Source organism: Neolamprologus multifasciatus, chromosome 20 (assembly GCF_963576455.1).
Source record: "Neolamprologus multifasciatus chromosome 20, fNeoMul1.2, whole genome shotgun sequence".
NCBI lineage: Eukaryota > Metazoa > Chordata > Actinopteri > Cichliformes > Cichlidae > Neolamprologus > Neolamprologus multifasciatus.
The window spans coordinates 2,861,801-2,884,445 of NC_140458.1; the positions used below are offsets into that span (position 1 = coordinate 2,861,801).

Consider the following 22,645-nt stretch of genomic DNA (forward strand, 5'->3'; position numbering starts at 1 on the left):
CATATCGGTATCGGCAGATATCCAAATTTATGATATCGGTATCGGTATCGGACATAAAAAAGTGGTATCGTGCCATCTCTACTGTCTACATACCAAAATATATTTGGGCAACATACTGAACCCTGGGTTGCTGTTCATCAGGGTGTGAATGTTAGACAGTGATAAGAGACAATATTATCAAGTAATCAGGTATAATGAAATAACACTCAGACACTTGTAACAGTTCAACGTGCACGGGTGGGAGCTCAAGTGAGGCCCACACCCTGCAGCAATTCTCTGCCTTTATTTATACACAGCATGAAACATACAAGAAAGGAAGTAACATTCCCTAGCCAAACAGGCAGGTGTGAGATCTCGGAACTTATGTTCAAAAAAGGTTATGTTCTTACAAGGTCATTTCTTACTCTTTGGGTGGCGGTTTCCTGTGAGATAATGTGAGAGCAAAACAAGTCTTTTTAAGGCAAAGTGTAGACAGTTGTGCAGGTGGTTAAGTGAAAACAGAAATATGAACACTCTTAGCTTTAGTATATCAGCAATAATGATTAATAAAATGTCTCAATAATAAAAATCTTCTGACATCCCCTCCTGTTGTTCAAATTTCTGTAATAACAGCATTGCTATTGGTTCAATTCATAACCTCTTGCCTAAACATTTTCGGTCAGAACGTCATTGAGCAATCCTGGGTTCAATTAGACTTCAACATCATCACATGAATCCTTTTCCAAAACATCTTCCATTTGAGGCAGTGTTACATAAGCATTGATAGAGGTCATCACTATGTTTGATACCATTTTCTTCAGACAGGGTATTACACATGTTGTGAAAACACATAAAAGTAAAAGTAAAATTCCAACAAAAACAAGTCCTTTAATCAGTAGGGACTTCCAAGAACCACTTAGCAACCATGTGAGCCAATCTTCAGTGCTTGTGACATAGTCTTGTTGCTGAGCGTCCTTAATCTTTCTCAAAGCGTTCAGAGCGTCGGTCATGTTTTGTGAGTGCACATTGTCTGGGATGTATGTACAGCATGTGGTGTTAAACAATACACACAAACCTCCTTTTTCAGCTAAAATCATGTCCAGTGCGACTCTGTGTTGCATCACTACAATGCGTATTGCGTCGATTTCTTCATTTTGTGCCTTGTTGATCTTTACTGAGGCATTTAGGAACAATCCAAATCGGTAGTCAAGTGTCTCAATCCTGAGCATGTTTTTTCCAGTTCCCACCCAAGGGAACAGGGAGTGGAGAACTTTTTGACCGGTGGTCCATAACTTGAAGTTCTTAGGCACATCTGATCCGTAGACTGAGTCATGTGGCAACACTTCAGCGACTTCACGCTTTGCTCTTGATATGCGTGCGTGTGTCTCTGCTGTGATCTTGAAGGTGTGGTCTGAAATTAGCACTGGTGCACACAGACCGGTGGAGTTTGGTGGGAGCATGAAGTAGGTTTTAGGCCCGCAGGCCCAAGCGGCTCCCTGGACCCAGAAAGTTCCATTCTTGAAGGTGAATGTTCCTGTGGATTGGGTCATGTCAAAGGTTTGTGTGCAGTTAAGGTTCCGTCCGACCTTTCTGCTTCCGTCCGAGAAGGCAAAACATATTGGGTGCTGTATGTCAGGTGGCAGAACTATGGCGAATGATCTGCTTTTGGTGTTGTTGGCGTTGACGTTTACCCAATGTTCTTCGTCACAGGCGTAGTTCCAGTTTGTCAGATTGTAGGCACAATGGGTTGTCTGTTTGAATATGACCCTTTGCTGTGAGATTGGTTTCATGACACGTTTAACATCTGTGTCATTACACCATGGAATTTGGTCTTTCTTCTTCGTGCTTTGACCTTTTAGAGCCAGTCCTGTTGTCATCAAATCTCTGCGTGAGCAGTTGCCAGTTATCGCTTTGTTGAATATGCACATTGCTTCATCGAGTTGAGGTGCCATTCCATATATTGTTGCGTGTATGGCCGTTGTTGGCATGTGTGAACACACATAGCACTCCGTGCTGTTGTCGGTGCGTGTTCTGTTGTACACATACTTATACCACGCGTTGTTCATCCATGGGTGGTTGTGGTCTTGGTTCAGGTCGCGCAGGTGCGAGTTGTCATGTGTCCATCTTTTTTTCAGATTTCTTTTGTAGCTGCCTTGCAGTGTGAATATTGCAAAGAGAGCCACCAGTGATAGGAGGATCGCTGATAGCAGGAACAGTGTCTTCATGGTGACCAAGCACACTAAAACCTCTGGTGCGTAGACTAGGGCGAGAAGATCAAGGGCGGGCTTTTTGCCCAATCAGCCCTCTCTCCACCACTAGAGCACCGGTGAGATTCTAGGGAGCTGGCGTCTTAGCCTGATGTGTCCTGTACCTTCTTTGTGTGGCTCTGATGAATCCACGAGGGTCGTTCTGCTATTTTGCATGCAGTTGGGGTCGTCAGCAGCACCTGATAGGGGCCCTCCCACCTCGGTGAACTCCAATTTTTCCTGTGGAGTACTTTAATCAGGATCCAATCGCCTGGTTTCAACCTGGAAGAGACTGGAGAAGAATCACTCGGCAGTTGGTTGTTTAGCACAATCTCTTTGTTTTCAAGCAGTTTAGTCATCCATTCAGCTAGGGTGGTTTCCCTTACTGATTTGTCTATTGGCTCGCTTGTGATCGGCAGTGGAAATGGTCTGCCATGAATGATTTCAAAAGGTGTGAGCTTCTGAGAGCCTTGCGTCAGTCTCATCCACATTTTTACTAGGCCTACACACTCGGGCCATGGCCTTCCTGTTTCTTCCATGCATTTTCTTAATCTTTGTTTTATTGTACCGTTAGTTCTTTCCACTAGTCCGGCACTTTGTGGATGGTATGCACAGTGATGTTTGATGCTAAATCCTAAGGCTTCAGAGACCTTGCTAATTATGTCATTTACAAAATGTGTTCCATTGTCACTCCGTATCAGGCTAGGGATGCCATATGTGGGTATGAAATGATTGCATAAGCATTTTGCTACTGAAATTGCATCTGCTCTTTTTACTGGATAGATTTCTGGCCATTTTGAAAATACATCTATAATTACTAGAGCATATTTCGAATTTTGGCATTCATTCAATTCGATAAAGTCCATGTGGATTGTATGGAATGGGTGAGGTGGTGTGGGAAAATGACCTCTTTTGGGTCTGAGATTTCCCTGTGCATTGTGTTTTTGGCAAATCATGCATGTTCTGATAAATTCTTTTGCTGAATTTTCGAAATTTTGAGTGTAGAAGTGTTTAGAGAGAATATCTATCATCCCTCCTGTTGACACGTGCGTCGAGCCATGTGTCACTAATGCTGCTGTCTTGTGTAGAGATTTTGGCAATATTGGTTTGCCATTACAGGTCATTAAGTCATTTTTCAGTTGTGCGCCACATTTTAACCACTTCTTTTGTTCTGCAGTGGGTGCGGCTTTCTGTTCATCTTTCAGTACATCAAGTGGTATTAACTCTGTGGTTTCAGACATTAAGGTTTCTATTGGCTGATGTGCTGCCTTTTTTGCAGCTATGTCTGCAAAGTTGTTGCCTTTAGTAATTTCAGAGTCATCTTTTTGGTGTGCAGCACATTTGCATAATGCCAGCTTCTTTGGCAGAGTTATAACTTCTAGTAGTTGTTTTAAAAGATTTCCGTGTTGCACAGGGTTACCGGTAGAAGTAACCATACCTCTGTTTTGCCAGATTTTTGCAAAATGATGTACTGCTGCAAAAACATATTGGCTGTCTGTGTATATGTTTATCTTTTGTCCCTCATGTAGTTGACATGCTCTGATGACAGCCGTCAGTTCAGCTGTTTGAGCAGAGTGTGAGGAAGTTAGTGGTTTAGCTTCTAAAACCTTGTCAGCTGTGGTTACTGCATAGCCCACACAGTTTCTCCCCAAACTATTTTTGGATGCTGAGCCATCTACAAAAATGTTAGTGAAGGTCAGTTGCGGTGTGCTATGAATGTCAGCTCGTGGTTTCGTTTCCTCATCTAATTTTTGCATGCAACAGTGTTTTTCTCCGTCTGCTGAAGTGGGGAGAAGTGTGCTTGGGTTTAGTTGTCCACACTTCTCAATTGTAATGTGTGACTGTGATAGCAGAATGCCTACATATGAGAGCTGTCTTGCATGTGTAAGATAAGACAAGTTTGCTTGCAGTAAGATGGAGGTTACAGCATGGGGAACTTTGATAATTAATTTATGACCGAGAACAATGTCGGCAGACTTTTTTACTGCCTCTGCTGCGGCTGCACATGACTGTATGCACGTAGGCAAGCCTGAAGCAACTGAGTCTAATTTACACGAGTAAAAGGCGAGTGGTCGTTGTTTTTCCCCAAATGCTTGTGTTAGAACGGCCTTCATATAGCCTGCACCTCCGTCTACATGCAAATAAAATAATTTGTCATAGTCTGGCAAGGCTAAGACTGTGCGTGTTTGTAGGGCAAGTTTCAAATCATTAAATGCTTTTTCTGCTTCTGGTGTCCATTCTATTTTATCTTTCAGTGCTAGATTTTTTCCATAAATTAAGTTTTGCAAAGGTTGAGCTAACAGAGCATATTCAGGTATCCAGCATCTGCAAAAGTTGCAGAGACCTAAATAACTCATCATCTGTTGCTTTGTGAGCGGTTTTGGAGCATTCTGTACTGCTAGTTTCCTGCTGTCTAACAGTGTTCTTCCCTCCCTTGTGAGCTTGTGGCCAAGGTATGTGACCTCTGAGCTCCACAGTTGTAATTTGTGCTGTGAGACTTTGTGGCCTTGTTCAGCTAAATGTTGTAATACTGTTATTGTGTTCGCTTTGCAGTCTGCCTGTGTGTTTCCCGTGATCAGTATGTCATCTACGTACAGGAGAAACTGTCCTGGGGCAGGGAGAGTGCAAAGCGACATAGATTTCCTTAAAGCTTCTGCATACAGGGTGGGGCTGTTCTGGAAACCCTGAGGTAACCTTGTATATGTATACTTCTGATTATCAAAGGTGAAACCGAACAGAGCCTGTGAGTCAGAATGTAGCGGTACAGAGAAGAATGCATTTGATAGGTCTATAACCGAAAACCATTGCTCTTTTGGTGTTACTTGATTTAGGATTGTGTGTGGATTTGCTACCACAGGTGGGATTTGTTCTGTTACGTCATTTATTGCTCTGAGGTCATGTACTAGGCGATACTTTCCTGTGTTTGCTTTTTTCACTGGAAAGATCGGAGTGTTACAGGTCACTTTGGTTGTTTTTACTAAAATGCCTGCTTTCTCCATATCTGCAATTACTGGCCTGATGCCTGCCTTTGCTTCTGCTGTTAAGGGATATTGTGGTTTGACTGGCCTGTAGGTTGTGGTGGTTTTTACTACAACGGGATCTGCTCCTTTAATTAATCCTACATCTGTAGGTCCTACGGACCACAGTGTTGTGGGCAGTTGTTGTAGTTCTGGGTGTAATTCTAATGAGAGTTCATGTCAGTTCTCACTATCTTCCTGCACGTATACATTAGTGCTGTCAATCATGTGGGTGGCTGGGTGGGTAGTGAGTACCCACCCTAATGTGTATCTCATGCATCCTGTTCTGCGACCTTGAAGCCATCCCTCATGTGTTTCTTCAGTTTTTTCATATCTGTCCCTTTCAACTTGAGCGAGAACGCGGCCTAAATCTTTCCACTCAGTGCTGTCATTGTGTGCTACTGATACATGTGGTTTAGGCATCCTGTTCACTCGTTGCACTATTTCTGGCTGAAGTACAGAGCAGACTGCATTACCACTTTGAGTGACATATAGGTGCTGCAATGTAAGCATTTGTGGGCCCAGTTTATGCACCTGTAAGTCATACATGGGGTCATGACCTGGGCTTTGTTTGAACCTCAGTGTGTTGTGATACTCTGTGTAGCCCTGCCGTGTTGAGTGGGTTGGCAGATATTGATTTGCTATGTGTTGCAAAGGTTCTAGTGAGGGCAGGTCTAATGTCCAGTAGTAGTGCGGCTCTCCCTGCCCTTCACACACATTAATCTGACAGTCAGTGAGGTTTTGCTCTTCATTCAACATTAACTTAGCATACATGCCTTCTGGCCCTGGCAATACACCTATTTGCAGTTTTCCTAAGGAGTCTCTCCCTAGAAGGTTAACTGGGCAGGATGGGTCATATATACATTGATTTTTGCAGCTGCGTCCACTGTCTGTATGTACTAACAGTAGGCTCTCTGTTAAAGACTTAATGCTGGTGTGCCCTGATGCTGATTTTACTATCATGGTGTTACTGGAGTATTTCAGATTCGGTGGTTTTTGATTTAACACAGTTTTACATGCGCCTGTGTCACATAGCATAGTCATAGGTTCGTTGTTTACATGAATAATTACTGTGGGTTTATGTTCAGAGCCTAAAAGTAATTGTTGTATGTTATAGATTTCAGTTTCATCCTCAATGTTTTGTTCAGCTTCAGTATTTTGCTCTAGTCACATACTTTCTCTGTCACTATGATTCTCTTTTTTGTTTCTGCAGTCTCGTGCAAAATGTCCTTCTTTTCCACAATTATAACAACGGTTGTCTCTGTCATTTCTGTGCTTCCTGTTACCTTTGTAACCTCTGCTTTTCTGTCCCTTTCCTCTGTGTTGTCCTTGACCCTGTCCTCTGTATTTACCAGAAAATGCTATGACACCTGTGTCGGGATCTACAGTGAAAACACCTCCTTTTTCCTTCTTTTTCAGCACTCTAGTTGCATGCTCTGCATATTGTAGGGCGTCTGCTAGATTTCCTGTGTTTATTGTCACCCAGTGCTTTTCGACATGGGCTCTGACTGCGGGACGGAGACCATTTAGAAATGCATTTTTTAACTGCTGTTGGTAAGGTCTTTCAGGGCGGTCTTCATAATCTAGGCCTGAATGTTGTCGGAAAACCGGGCGTAGCCGATCGAGGAAGTCTGATGGTGTTTCGGCTTCCTTTTGTTTTACTTCTCCTATTTTGGAATAATCTGCTCTGGGGGCTAAACGAACCCTAATTCGGTCATATAAGTCTGTCAAAGTGTTCATTAAATCTAGGGAATCTGGGCCAAGAGGTCTTCCTTGGTCATCTGCACCTGTAAAACCGTCTTTCACTGTCCCCATTCTCAATCCTAGCAGGTCTTGCACTACTTGAAGCATTTCATGACCGTTTAGGCCCCATTGAGTTCTAATTAGTTCCACTGCGTCTCTCCACTGTTGAAAGCCTTCATTTAAAGATGGAACATCTTTTTCGACATTTTGTCTGTCAGCTTGGGTCCATGGTCTAAAAGCATACACAAATGGGTTTATATCTCTTTCTGCGTTCTCACCACCTATCAACTGTCCATATCTGGGATTAGGCGCAGCTATCATTGGAAAAATTCCAGAGGGTCCTGGAGGATCTACAATACCTCCCATGTCCCTGCCTGACGGGTCTTTCCCTATGTCTTCCTGTGGGTTTCTTGTCATACAGTTTAATGCACTTCGGGCTTGGGCATAAGGATTAGGATTAGGTTGACTAGTGAAGGGATTTTTTGATTGTGGCTCTGGTGCTGACGGTGCTGGTACATAAAGTGGCGGCTGTAGGCTTTGTAATGTTGTTTCCTTTTTCTTTTTTCTTTTTTCACTACGTCTGTCTTCCTCCTCTTTCCATGCTTTGAAATATTTTAACTCTTGAGTACGTTTTATTTTCTTTTTAGGACTTTTTGCATTGTTTAATTCTGCTTGGAGGGTCTCCTTTAAAGTTATCACTGCAGAGGGATTACATTTTCCCTCCCACGCAGGGCATTTAAACTTTTTTGGATTCCTCCATCTGTTTGCACTAATTTGTCCGGCGCCTGGACATTTTTTCTCTAACCACTGCTCGTCAGCAGTGAGTTTTGTTGATTTATTACCCATTTTCACTAATTTGTTTTAAATGTTTTATGTTTAGGTACCTTGAAAATTACAGCTTTTTAACTTTTTCACACACAAACAGCCGTGGTGCTTTCTCTGGCACGAGGGATGAGAGAGGTTATTAACACAGCCTTCTACTTTCAAGCTACCCTTGAAAGCGGTGTTAATTTTATGTGATGAAGCACAACCTTTTTCTCGTCCCACCAGTACGTGAGCACCAGTCGGCAAACAATACGGTGGAATAGTTCAGCCTCCCTATTGTGCTGTAAAATGTAACTTATTCCACCAACAAAACAATAAAATAGAAATATTTCGCGCGTTTAAAGGTTTTTATTATGACGCTTTTCCCTCTAAAATAGCTACCAACCCTCTTTCAGGCGAGCATTTACATTTAGAGTTTCCTATAATAGCTACCAGTCCTCTCTTAGGACGAGCATTTACATTGTAGGAGCTTCCTATAATAGCTACCAGTCCTCTCTTAGAACGAGCGTTTACTTGTAGGAGCAGCGTCAACTCTTATTCGAATTTTTCGCAAGATGTGGGTGAGTGTTAAATATTCACCTGATTTATTTCGTGGTTGTTTAGGTCTGCTCCATCAACCCCCAACGCCGTGGACCACTTTATAAGAACGCTGGCCAGAAATCGAATTATAGCGTCTCTGGTCTTTATCCTCTGCCTGGAGAGGAGCTGTCGACAGACTTCAGCGCGGGCTTCTCACGACGTCAGGACTTGATGAAGGTTTCCTAGTGGAGCATGAAAAAGAAAATAATCAATGTCCACTCCGGCTCGAAGGACCATTAAAAATGATAAGAGACAATATTATCAAGTAATCAGGTATAATGAAATAACACTCAGACACTTGTAACAGTTCAACGTGCACGGGTGGGAGCTCAAGTGAGGCCCACACCCTGCAGCAATTCTCTGCCTTTATTTATACACAGCATGAAACATACAAGAAAGGAAGTAACATTCCCTAGCCAAACAGGCAGGTGTGAGATCTCGGAACTTATGTTCAAAAAAGGTTATGTTCTTACAAGGTCATTTCTTACTCTTTGGGTGGCGGTTTCCTGTGAGATAATGTGAGAGCAAAACAAGTCTTTTTAAGGCAAAGTGTAGACAGTTGTGCAGGTGGTTAAGTGAAAACAGAAATATGAACACTCTTAGCTTTAGTATATCAGCAATAATGATTAATAAAATGTCTCAATAATAAAAATCTTCTGACAGACAGAAAGCACTTAGAAGCAAAAAAGCGCTCATATAAATGTGTGTGTGTAATAGAAATGGTGTATCTCAGTGCTCAAAGTAGTAGCATTTATAGAAAAGCAATTTAACTGTCCACTATATTTCTGTAATCCTAATAAATCAAAGTTCAGACTCTCAAATTGAAGACCCAACTGGAATTTTGGCAGCACAATCACTAAATCTGCAAAAAAAAAATAAAAAAAATCACTTAACACTAATCCTTGTGGCCATAAAAAATAGAAGCAACAACTCCCATCATTCTGAAAAGAAGGTTCATGCTCTGTTAGCCCAACCATGACTGTGGCATTGACAGAAAACTCAGAATGTCCTCTTGACAGTAGGACTGATATAGATTGCATAAATGGTGAATGCAGAGGTCTCCAACTCATAAAGAATTGCTGGGTCTTTGAAGGATACCTGCTGTTACTCCACTGAGCTGAACGAACTGCACACCTTTACAAATGAGTAAAGTTTAATAAAGTCTACTTACGATTAAGGGTCACCAAAGCCAGAATGGACACTATCAGCAGACCGACTCCTATCGACAGCCTTTTCTTGGTCAGGCTGTAGTTTGTGCAACAGTCACCAGACTGCAGACAGGAGACTGTTGTTAGAGTTTGCTCAAGATGCAGATTTGGTCACTTAAAGAATCAAACAATATATTATAAGGAAGACAAGGACATTGATCAAGAAACATCTGAGGACTGAAGTCAGCACAAATTGACTCAGTCAGTAACAAAGTCCTGCAAGGATGCATTAAAAGAAACACAAACAAGGATTCTCTATGACAAACATTTAAGCTATGAAAAATATGAACTATAAGAGGAAGCTTTTGGCTGCTGGCAATGAGACAAGCCAGAGAAAGTGAATTGTAATCGACACTTAAGGAACGTTTTATATTTTATATTTTTGTCAAGTCAGAAGTAAAAATATTGAAGAGGAGAAGGTGGAGAGCTAAGTTACTGGGAAACAACCTGCATCCATAAAGTGCACAGCTGAATCACACACATACAACAGCTGCTCATTGTTGTTGATACATTTCAACATGTCACGGTCCTGGGTCGGTGGCCCAGTGCTTTGAGTTTCTTGTGTCTCTGAGTTTTTGTATCATGATCTTAGTTCTTTGTTGCCCCAGTTTAATCTTTAGTCTGGTGTCTTAGTTTGGCTTTCTTCTATTCTCTTTAGTTCTCTGAGTATTTAGCTGCCCTCTGTCTCCCTGTTATTGTTCTCTGTGTTTCTTAGTTGCTCTGTCTCCCCTAGTCAAGTCTGCGTCTATGTTACACTTCCTGTTTTACTTTGAAGGTCTGTGTCCTACGTGAATGTATTGAGTTTCGCTTCCCTTGGGTGTCGTTATGTCCGATTTCTCCCAGCTGTGCTCTCCTTCTGTGTCTCATTCCCCTCGTTGTTTCCCAGTGTATTTAAGCCCTGTGTTTCTCTGTGTCAGTGTCATGATCTCCCTCATGCTGTGTGTTTCTCCCTGTGTGTGTTTTGTTAGATTCTTCTCAGTTTAGGTTTTGTAGACGTTCTTTGTTCAGCTGCCATTTTGAGTTAAACCCGTTTCTAGTGAGTTTGCGTTTGGGTCCATTTCCTGGCTGCACACAGCCGAAACATGACACAAAAAGGCACCAGCACCACAGACAAGGTGAAGTTGAGTTCAGTGACTTCAGTTAGCAGCTGTAGCTACAGCCACACTCCCAGCTTCAAGCCTTAAGAGTATCCAAACCAACGAGTGGTCAAAAATGGTTTGGGTTATTTTTATGAAATGAAACCAGTTACTGCGACTCATGTCCACCATCTGGATTAGTCACTGTTTTCATTAAAACAGCCGTCTGATGACAGCCTGAGAAATTACCCCAACTTCTCGCTATAAGTGGGCGGTTTCTGAAAAGGCAGAAATTCAACCATTTCCTTCTTTTTGTGATTAGCGTCAGGGTGGAAATATGAAACATGATTAGTGAGATTCTGTCTCTTCTAAAGAGAAAACAGAGGTGAGAGAAAGACTACAAGATTGTGTGCACAGATTATTTAGCGGTGCACAGAATTTGGAACCATTAACAACATATTAATATAAAACAAGAACATCTTTTTTTTTTTTTTTTTTTTATCTAAGCTGAAACCAACTAAGCTGTTCCTGATGTGACATAACGGGCAGGTTAACATTACAGATGCTGGACTCACCTGTCTGCTACTTAAACTCTCCTGTGAACCCAGTAAATCCACAGTGTCAGTGTCCCAACTCATGGTTCCCGGGGGGCCTTAAAAAAACTTCAGTGTGGTTTGTTGTCCTCTTTATTTATTTTTATTTATTTTTATTTAAAGATCAGCAGGTCTCTCTCTCCCTCTCTGGGTGGAAGCCGACGGGTTTGTGTTGGTTCTTATTGGAAGCTCAGTTCTGGAAAAAGACTGAGAGATGAAACATGAGATCGGTGGCCTGTTCTTTGAACCGTATTCAGATTCTGATATATGTTGGAATCATCCTAATTTTAATCACATCAAATTATTAAGACAGAAAAGTCTGATCCGATCTGAACATTAATATCTGAAAAACTGTCTAAAAAGATCACATTTTCCCCGCTCGTCCTTTTCTAAATAAATCTGAACATTTAATTTGGGACAATTTTACTAAAAAAGTTTGAGTACCAGATGGTTGATACATAAGTCAGACCCATGTTTGGGCAAAAGACAACAAGTACCGTTTTTTTAAGTGGTTTTATAGAAAACTGTATGACAGCAACAGTTTTCTCCTTTTTGTACAAAGTTTGTTTTTCCTGCACTTTGACACTTTAGTTGGTTTTTGTGTTTACATGTTGCTATGATGTAGTAAAGAACAATCACAGGGACTTCATGAGTTTCAAAAACTGTTATTTGCAAATAAATAAACATTTGTCATTGGCGCCACGACCAGAACCTCTGACTGCACGCTCACACTCATTTCTGCTGAGGCCCCGCCCCCACAGGATGTGTGTGGTCTGTTCACATAGAACTAAAAGAAAACATATTAAGTTAAAAACATTTTTCTCAGAATGCTGACATGACCAGATATATATCTATTTCTAAATGTCATCACTATTTTACCTTACACCCTAATCCTTTCTAAACCAGAGCACATCATGGAAACTCATATTAATTGTTAGCAGAGATTTTGCACTTGAGAAAAGAAAATCTATTTAAAAAAAAAAGATAATAAACAACAAAATGATTCTGGAAACTAACAGAAGCTGAATTTCATTAAAAATCAAAACAACAATAATGCATATTAATCCAAATATAAGAGATAAATGTAATAATGCTGTGAGATAATATTTGTGTTTGAGAAGAACTCGTTTAACTGAAGATCTGATTTTTTCTTCTTTTGAAAGCTTTAAATATCCTACTGTCCTGAGTCTTTAATGTTGTGTCTGAGTGCACTTCAGCAAAAGTGATTTAAACAACAACAGTAGTTGTATGTGTCAGAATAACTTAACAATTTAGTTTATTTTACCGTCTGTGGGAAAATAGCACTTTTGGCTCAGCTAATGTAAGTATCCCAACATGTCACACCAGTATCCATAAAAGGCAGCAGGGCTGAGCACACTGCAGCAATTTTTCACTTTTTCACTTTCTCTGTTAAAGTTAAGAATTTTTTTTCTTCAATTCAGCCGGCGGGACAAAAAAAAAAACGACATTATAATATTGAGTGCGCAGCTGCAACTCAGCTGCTAAGTTGTACCTGCTTCACCTGCACACCACCTTCTCTTCAAACGTTTAAAAATACTGGCGACCACCAATGCTGCCCTCCAGCCTCCTATGAGATGCACCTATGATATCAACTAGTCATTGAATTCACTAGATTTTCAGAAACCCTGAGCTGAAGACCAGGAGCCAGGACGGCAAATACACAAAGTCCTACAGCTCACACAGAACTGCCTAAGAGCACGAACACTTCTACTCTAGTAATGAACACTTTTACCAATTTTGACTATCAAACAACATAACAGACATGACGGTTAAATAATGATAAATATTGTTTTAAAGGAAAATGAAAAGTGGATTCATTATATAAAAATGTAAAACCATTACATCAGTGAAACACTGTTCTCACTGTTCTCACTGCATCATTGGAAAAGAATTAATTCAAGTTCAATTGACACTTGAAGACAAAACCTGTGTGTGTGTGTGTGTGTGTGTGTGTGTGTGTGTGTGTGTGTGTGTGTGTTTTGATGTGGTTTAATCTCAGTTAGCATAAAGAGATTCTGATTTGTTCATTTTCTGATGATTTAGTTATCTTATGCTTGCAGATCCACATTTACTGTACTTACGTTTATATAGTAATGCGTAGTTTCACTGACCAGTTACATTCTTGCAGCTCTTTATTCTAAATTTCAAAAATTTGATCACATCCTGTGAGGTGACAGTGCTGACTACTGTAGCAAATCTTGTGCCTGTGTCAAGACACGATGTACTTCAGTCCTTTTTTGCACCATACGTGATCACAGTTTACTATTGAGATTCCTCCAGGAACCTTTGAACCTGGGAATCCGGATTAAGGTGGTGGGAACATTTCTTGGGACATGGGCAAAGTTCTCCTTGAATTCAAAAATTAATTTAACTTAATTCAATCCACTACTGATCCATGAAACTTTGCACAGACGTGGCATATTTAACCAGGACAGTATATAATAATTAATATTGCTCCTTAATGCTGAAGAACAGATGTAATCATGTTAAACGCCAGATTATTCGACTGCATGTACAAAAACGAGTAGAATAGTTTGCATGAAGACCAAAAAACACTCACCTTTGACTTATTTTTCAGCTCAGAGGTGTTTACGTGGTTTTCAGCTGCACACGCAGTCGGTTGCTTTAGCAAACTTCAGCAGATGTTTTAAACTGTCCACATTTGACATTTGAACCAACAGGAAACTAAGTATTTATTTAGGGAGTGACTAACGTTGAAGCCAGTTCTCACCACCCACCAGTAGCTGCCAGTGTTAAAAAACCCACAAAAAACAAGTGAATGTGAAACTACTTCAGTAAAGCAATATTCAGCTACAGTTTTCTGTAGTACTGGTGGTAACTGGTGTGAGACAATCAGACACAATTCAATTAATGTTCAAACCCTCAAAACGACATCATAATAATCAGATACTGAAAGTAACAGAAACATTGTTTTGCTAATAAAACATTCATAAGAAAGCAAAGACGAAAAACTTCAATTTACTGTCAATGTATCAGAAGATGGAAATAATGGTATCTACTACTGATATGACGATTTTATACTTGTATAAAACATTATGTTGAGTATTGGTTCATCATTCATTTAAAAACACTGGAAAAAAAAACACCAGTAATTTCCATTTGCAAAAGGACTTTAAAAAAAGACTTAAACGTTTAATTCACCAACTTAAAAGGAATTATCCAGTAGCAGCCCGCTTCAGTCAGCTAATGACGAGGATGTCGTTTTGTGGTAATGAGTACATAAAGAAGGAGCTCATGACTCGTTACTGAGGAGAAGAGTCTTGGATATTTACCTCATAGAAGGATTAAATGATGAACTTGTACTCAGTGTGATGTTATCGTTCCCTCGTGATATTATTTTTTTGTCGGATACATTCTGCTGCCATGTTTGTATATTCTTTAGACCTGGAGGGATCTGTACGCGGGTTTTTGAAGACACCTGACCAGGTTCAACTTGTCAAACATGACGGTAGCCGGACCACATCCAGTGGTTTTTAAGTGGAAATACCGCGAGCAACTCTGAACCAAAGCACGGCCTAGAAAACGAGCAACACGAGACATGCAAGATGCATGCAGATAAGAGTCGGTGCACAGTGATCAGCTCTTCATGACAAAGGAAAAAATCTATAAGAACAAAAGTAATAATAACACCAGGAAACTAAAACTAACAGATTAACATTAAAAAGTGAAAATTACAAATTAATTCATCATTCTTAGAGTGAATTAACTAATGTTCCATGACATTTTTTCCCTTTTAAATATGGTTATACGGCTCAAAATAAATTTTTTTCCTCTCCACGCTGAGGTTTTCTCAACCCACCTAAAAGATGTAATCTTTCTAGAGAGTCCTGAGTACATCCTGGGCTTCCTTCTTGTAGTACATAGAGGTGCCCAGACCACTTCACCTGGCTCCTTTTTATGTGGAGTAATAGCAGCTGTATTCTGAAGCCCTCCCAAACGACCAAGCTCCGCCCCCTCATCTCTTAGGGAGAGACAGATGGACTCTTAAGTGCTTCCTCTCTGGGTCTTAGGTGATTTTACTCAGTTAGTCACCTCATAATTACAGAGTAGCCTTTTCCTCCTTAATCTCCCCTAATGCACATTTCCAACAAACCAGGAGTTTCCAGTCGTTTGTAAAACCCTCCACATACGTCCTGATTAAAAGGAGTCTCGAGTTCCATCCATCTAAACCAGCACTACCCAGATTCACCTGAGTCCCCCTCCCTTCCTGTTTCTCCGGTTTCCTCCTTTATAGAGAAGGATCCAAACCTGCACCAATCAAGTACTCCCAGAACTCCAAATAGCTGGCAGCTGGACTGCTCCCACATGGGTTTGGCCTTTATCCCAAACAGACACGCAACAAAATCAAAAGCACACAATACTTGAAACATAAAACAATCCTAACCCAGTGGACAGTGAGAGATCCTCTATATTATTCCACCAAAAAACAAAGATTAAGACAAAGATTCATCCATCATATCTTTTTGAACAGTATAAGCATGTCTGTTTCCAGAACCTCTGAAAGATTTGGACCACAGAGCAGTACGACAACCACTGTACATGCAGGCAGAGTCTCATATAACCACCAGTCACAGCTTTTTTCTTTGCATCCACACAAAGTCCTTTTCAAAGAGAACATAGTAAGAAATAAAGCAGTGAATAAAGCAACAATGCTGACTGTTGTAACAGACTGTATCACTGCATTATTCATTGTGACTTTAAGACTGTATGTTCTGGTAGAAGGTGTCAGTTTACTGAGGAAGCAAATACCTGCAGCCTGACACCTGTGAACAGTCGTGGTTTCCAACAGGAAACTTTTTGGGGTTTGTTTGCTTTTTGAATTTCCATTCCAGTTGCCTGTGGTTTGAGCTGCACATCATTTGTCTACACCCGAACCTGTGAGAACCACACCAGCACCTTCCAAATACTCGACAAACTTTGTATTTCTTTTAAGATGCTCCAATAGAATCACTCATTATGTAGTTTGTTTTTTTAATTGAAAAACTGCTTCACAAAGTACTGAAACAAGTTTAAGGACTCTGAAATAAAAGTAATAATTGTGCTCAGGCAATGAGAGAAATAAAAATTGGCATTAAAATATCCTTAAAGTACAGTAAAGGCATCGATTATTAGTATAATATATCAATAATATTAATTTTTTTAAATTGTGACTGTTTATTGTAGGTTGTTAATATGAATTTCACTGTAAAGCTACAGCTGGAGATGGCTTTAATCATTTAAGTCTGATCTATAACAGCACTGTATATGAGTAGTTTTATATTTTGAATTCTGTAAAATAATAAGTAATCAAAGCTTTAAACTATGTGGCATAGACAGATTATTTAATGTCATTGTGCAAAGAAACTATTTTCTAGTGGTTCGTCAGCTGAATATGGAAGATAAAAGAATAAAAAATGGCAAGAGAGCTGCAACGAGGTTAAACTGCTAAACTGTTAAAAGGACTGTTTCCTGTTGAACTTTCCTCTGCAGTTCTGGTTGGTGCAAAAGTTGAAAAGGTTAAACTGTTAAAAGAAAAAATAAATGTCAGGATTTTTTCGTGTGTGTGTGTCAAAGAGTTTGACTTTAGTAAATAGAAAACCACTTAAACTATTCAAGGTCTTGTTTCCTGTTGAACTTTCCTCTGCAGTTCTGGTTGGTGGAAAAGTTGGGGTCAAAGTGTCAAACCACATCAAATCAAAGAGGAACAAAACTGATACTAGGGAGATTTTCCAGGTTACAGTTACAGTAAAGTTGTAACTTTAACACAGTAAAACAAGTGAGTCCTGTCACACACTCATACTGACGGATGCCTCTTTCCCCACGTCTGCTCACACACGTACAGATCATTTAAAAATAATCTTAAATGAATTTTGACATCAGTGCCAGACGACTATTTCTACTATTTCATTATTATTATTGATTTGTAAATAATTGGACATGACTAAGCTGAGCTTATTATATTACAGTAAAGTAAATCATCACACAGCTCATTCTCGTTCTCTTGACAGTAAAATCTTTAAACATACTTCAAATGCTTTTTGGCGTCAGGAAAAAAGGCAAATGTCAAATGTAAAAGTGAGGTCAGAGGTCAAATGTAATATTTGTGGAATTAGAATCCCCGTGTAACAGTATCATTTCCTAAATGTAGCTAACACACACAAAGACAGCTGAATTTTAAGCGCTGCTTTAAAAATAAGACGTTTTATGAAACATTTGACTCTACTTGACTTCAAAGAAGAGGTCATAGGTCCAAAGTCAAGTGATATTTAAAATCCTTGTATATTATTCACTTTATGCCTATATATTATCAATACAAATAATAGTTAGAAACTTTTTAAAAAATAGATATTTTTAGTATTATTATTACTTTGACGCTCAGATCAACTTTCTATATGTTGACAACAACACTTGTAAGAATCATAGTTTTTAAGTCATAAGGCTTTTTGTCCATTTTCCACCAATAAATCATTCAGTCGACCTTGAAGACCGCGGTGGGTGTAAGCCGAATGTTAATGGACTGCTGACATGACCCCACTCTACATCGTGCAAAATGCAAAATCTTTTAATATATACAGATGTGACATGCACACGAGCACTACCAAAAACATAACCTCCTTGATGGAGGGTCAGATAGAGCAGAGGTGTCAAAGATGTGGCTGAGGAGCCAGAACCGGCTCACCAATGCACTGCTCTCCACAGTGTGATAACTGCAGTGAAGTAATAGGTATACTTTTTTTCAGAACAATCTATTTCTGTTTCTGGTGTGGTGACACTCAGTTTACTCCACAGGAGAAAAACTGTCTGGACATGAGGAGATGTAACGTGTAACACACAACTGTGAGGGTTTGTGTATGTCCTCTGTAATCTGTAAGACGTGATTTAATGTGGAAAACTGACATAGACTGTTGAAATTGTTGAAATTGCATAAAGTCTTGATTTATCCTGTATTTCTTTACAGTTTATTAGGAAAATGTAAAATTTATTGACACATGCAAACATACAACAAAATACAAGTTTATAATTCTAACAGGTGTGTGTCTGTGAAGGTATGGTTTTAGTGTGTTTGGGATTTTTATGCTGAAAAATGAAGCTCTTTGGGAATCGCCTTCTTAGTACAGAAATAATATTTTATGTCTTTGGCATTTTTCATTTATTCAAATTAAAAACGAGGACACATGATATGTTTTTTCCAATAGGCTTCTAGTAACGAAGTGCCAAAAGATGGAGTTTAAAATGGGCTCTTTGCCAAGTCTAATCTTATTCAAATCAATTTTATTCATACAGCGCCAAATCACAACAACAGTCGCCTCAAGGAGCTTTATATTGTACAGTAGATCGTACAATAATAGATACAGAGAAAAACCCAACAATCATATGACCCCCTATGAGCAGCACTTTGGCGACAGTGGGAAGGAAAAACTCCCTTTTAACAGGAAGAAACCTCCAGCAGAACCAGGCTCAGGGAGGGGCGGGGCCATCTGCTGTGATTGGTTGGGGTGGGAGAAGGAAGACAGGATAAAGACATGCTGTGGAAGAGAGACAGAGGTTAATAACAGGTATGATTCAATGCAGAGAGGTCTGTTAATACATAGTGAGTGAGAAAGGTGACTAAAAAGAAAACACCCAGTGCATCATGGGAATCCCCGGCAGCCTACGTCTATTGCAGCATAACTAAGGGAGGATTCAGGGTCACCTGGTCCAGCCCTAACTATATGCTTTAGCAAAAAGGAAAGTTTGAAGCCTAATCTTAAAAGTAGAGATAGTGTCTGTCTCCTGAATCCAAACTGGAAGCTGGTTCCACAGAAGAGGGGCCTGAAAACTGAAGGCTCTCCCTCCCATTCTACTTTTAAATACTCTAGGAACAACAAGTAGGCCTGCAGAGCGAGAGCGAAGTGCTCTAATAGGGTGATATGGTACTACAAGGTCATTAAGATAAGATGGGGCCTGATTATTTAAGACCTTGTATGTGAGGAGCAGGATTTTGAATTCTGGATTTAACAGGAAGCCAACGAAGGGAAGCCAGGATATTTTTAATTTTAGAGATATTGTGCAAATGGAAGAAAGCAGTCCAAGAAATTTGTTTAATATGTGCGTTGAAGGACATGTCCTGGTCAAAAATGACTCCAAGGTTCCTCAAAGCGTTACTGGAGGCCAAGGTAATGCCATCCAGAGTAAGAATCTGCTTAGATACCATATTTCTAAGATTTTCAGGGCCGAGTACAATAACCTCAGTTTGAATTAAAATTATTTTTAATTCAAACTGAACTTTTCTGAATTAAAAACCAGAAAATTAGAGGCCATCCAGGACATTCCTGCAGTTTAAGCAATTCGTGTGTGTTATCTGGCTTCATGAATAGATAAAGTTGATAGATAAAGTATATAATGTTCTCTCTTTTTTGCACAGTTGAGTGTGTCAGGACACATTTTACTGCGTGTTGTATATTTATGCAACATTTATGTGACAAATAAAGGATCTTGAATCTTGAAGTTTGGTGTTATCTGCATAGCAGTGAAAATTTATGCTATGTGTAGACACAACATCAATCCCTTGAATTAGGCGCCTTGATTCATAGGTCAGTGTTCAGTGCTTCAACAAGTGACAAAATAATCCTCTGAAAATGGTCAGATATCAGGAGTCGACTGAAAATGAGTGAAAAGCAGAGAAGCTTCAGAAAACCAGGAGCTCTATTACATCAGATCACGTTTAAAATGACGGGTGTTTCTGTGATATTTGCAGGAGCACTTAATTTCCTCTTACATATTTATTATTATGTGAATCTGCAAATGTGCCGGCAGATTTCTGTACCCTTTTATCTGGTAACAAGATTAGTACAGGGCACTAAGTGTCCATGTCAGAATAAGGAATAAAAGGAGACACAGTGGCTTGTAATCTGTATACACGACACTAGAGGTCAGTGTTTTACCAAGCATACCCCTGAATCCATTGATGCAGAGCTCACAAGTTAGATACAAAATAGATCCAGAAATAATGAGCCAAGAGCGATTCTGGGGGATTTTGTTTGGGGTTTGTTACAAACTGCTGGACTTGCACGAGCAGTTTGTAACAGTGGAGGATAAATGTTGAGGAACAAACGCAGCACACCACATTCTGATTTCTGTTGTCTTTATTAGTGGAATGGAATATACACCTCTGTGCTTTAATGCTGTTTTCTCCGTCATTCATCCATCGCTCCTCACTCTCTCTCTCTGAGACTGAACATCAACACTTTAACTCTGAGGCGTCTGAAATGCTGCTTATCATCTCATCGAAGCTCCCGTTGTGTCACCTCAGGATCAGACCAGTGTGCTTCAGTCAGGTTCACCTGACATTTAAAACAAAGTGACATTTAGATTGAATTAGCTGTGCTCAAACGCTTCAGAACCACCACGTCATTCTCAAAACAACATAAATAAGTTAAAGAGCAACTTAACACCCAGTTTTAACTGGAAACAGTCGTTCACACATTCATCACATCTGTTGCACACGTAACTCTGGTTCTATGAGTAGTCTTTGGGCTCCTGGGAACATATAACAGTGTAAGCAGTAGCAGACAGAGTCAGAAAGAACAGTTTATATTTTTCCCCAAGACTCCGGATCCTCGTCAGGAGATTCCTGTTGCTTATTCCACAAACAAAGGAAAAAATCTAAACACAGCATCAAGGAAAACATTTAATTTCATCTCATTACATTTCTCATTAATAACTGGAATCATTAGGTTGCTCTTTAAACCTCGTGCTGAAACTGTGACATACAGAGAACATCTGACTGGAGGGGTGGGGGGTGGGGGGTTAATGGATGAATTTGGACCTGCCGACCAATCACAATAAAATCTATGACTGCAGTAATCACTACACTTAAACCGTGATTATTACATCTCATGGTCAGGCCAGTCCCCAGGACGGCGTCACCCCCTAAATCACTGCACGTGTGTCCCGTTCTGAGCCATGACTGAAACATATATATTACATCTCTATGAAGGTTTGTGACAGGACTAAATTACCAAAGAAGGATGCTCAAATTTAAATTTAGATGTTTCCTGATTTCCAGAGACACCAAAGCATCATGACATTAAACAGCAGATCCCAGTAAAATACAGTCAAGCCATGATTCCCAGTCATGGCTCCACCCTGAGTGACATTTCCTCACTCGTGAAATAAGACTGGATTTATATCGACAATAAAAATGAACTTGCTTCACAGTTTTGGAATTTAAAAGTAATAATAATCAAAAGAAACGTGTAAAGTAATATAATAAATCAAATTAAAATAAATATAAATAAATTAAATATTAAATATATATATATATATATATTTAATATTTAATTTATTTATATTTATTTTAATTTATTTATATTTATTTTAATTTTATTTATTTAATAAATAAAATTAATTTTTTTAAATTTATTAAATAAATAAAATAAATTTTATTTATTTAATAAATACAATTAAAATAAATATTATATATATATATATTTAATTTATTTATATTTATTTTAATTTTATTTTAATTTAATTTTATTTTATTTTATTTTAATTTTATTATATTATATTACACATTTCTTTTATTTATTTTATTTATATATATATATATATATATATATATATATATATATATATATATATATATATATATAAATATTTTAAAAAAAGCTACAGAATAAAGAGCTACAGAATAAAGCAAAAACTCTGAGACTGTGAAGGTATTTCAGAAAACAAGCCAAAGATCCGTCCAGCGAACAGCCCGTCCGTCCAGTCCCCGCTCTCTCGTTAAACTGCAGGAGAAAACAGATAAAATACCTATAACGGTATCCATGCATATTTGTGACTGCTCATCATACGAACACACACACGCATTCACACGCACAAACAGCCGCCCCGACCTCGCGCATACACACTTTGCATTCTGGCGAGGAACATGCCTGAATGATTCACTGATAATAATCTGCTTCTCGGTAATCTAACTGCTCGGTGGTGCAAACACTCGTCTTGAAAAGATTCAGGGACAGAGGGGATGAGGAAAACAAAGCAACGACTGGCAGGAGAGAAAACAATAAGAGTCGTCATGCAAAAGAACAGATGATGAGATTTTCTTCCCCACTATGTCGTGTTTTTATCTCTTTTTTCTCTGATATGCTTTATAAATTCCTATGATCAGTAGTGCTACTTCTACTGTACGAGGCTCATGCACGAAAGAACGCCGGTCAGATACCCGATGACTTTCATCTCTTTTTTCTTTTTCTCTATTTTTTTCTTTTTTTTTGAGATTTGAGGATTTGATTGGAAGATGCGGGTGAAAGTTTATGATACAAAATATGTTACAGTATGTACCTCTTGTCTTCTGTCTGTGTGTCACGCACT

At 39.3% G+C, this 22,645-nt stretch overlaps 2 protein-coding genes across 4 annotated transcripts in view; both read right to left on the reverse strand.

The window, feature by feature from the left end:
- The window catches only part of LOC146494094 (suppressor of tumorigenicity 14 protein homolog), a 38,919-nt gene extending 23,901 nt beyond the window's left edge, over positions 1–15,018 (reverse strand). For 2 of the 3 annotated variants that reach the window (XM_085146035.1, XM_085146033.1), the window contains exons 1-3: positions 13,848–15,018; positions 11,249–11,473; positions 9,561–9,660 (exon numbers count right to left, since the gene is read on the reverse strand). In XM_085146035.1, coding sequence (XP_085002161.1) covers positions 9,561–9,660; positions 11,249–11,311 — 163 coding nt within the window. In that variant the 5' untranslated portion in view covers positions 11,312–11,473; positions 13,848–15,018. Of the gene's footprint in view, positions 1–9,560; positions 9,661–11,248; positions 13,207–13,847 lie in introns of those variants that run through there. The other variant, XM_085146034.1, reaches the window with a different exon arrangement.
- LOC146494096 (uncharacterized) lies at positions 214–9,039 on the reverse strand. The gene has a single exon (XM_085146042.1). It carries the CDS (start codon positions 2,202–2,204, stop codon positions 690–692), a length of 1,515 nt encoding a protein of 504 aa, XP_085002168.1. The 5' UTR covers positions 2,205–9,039; the 3' UTR covers positions 214–689.
- Positions 15,019–22,645: the final 7,627 nt, after the last annotated feature.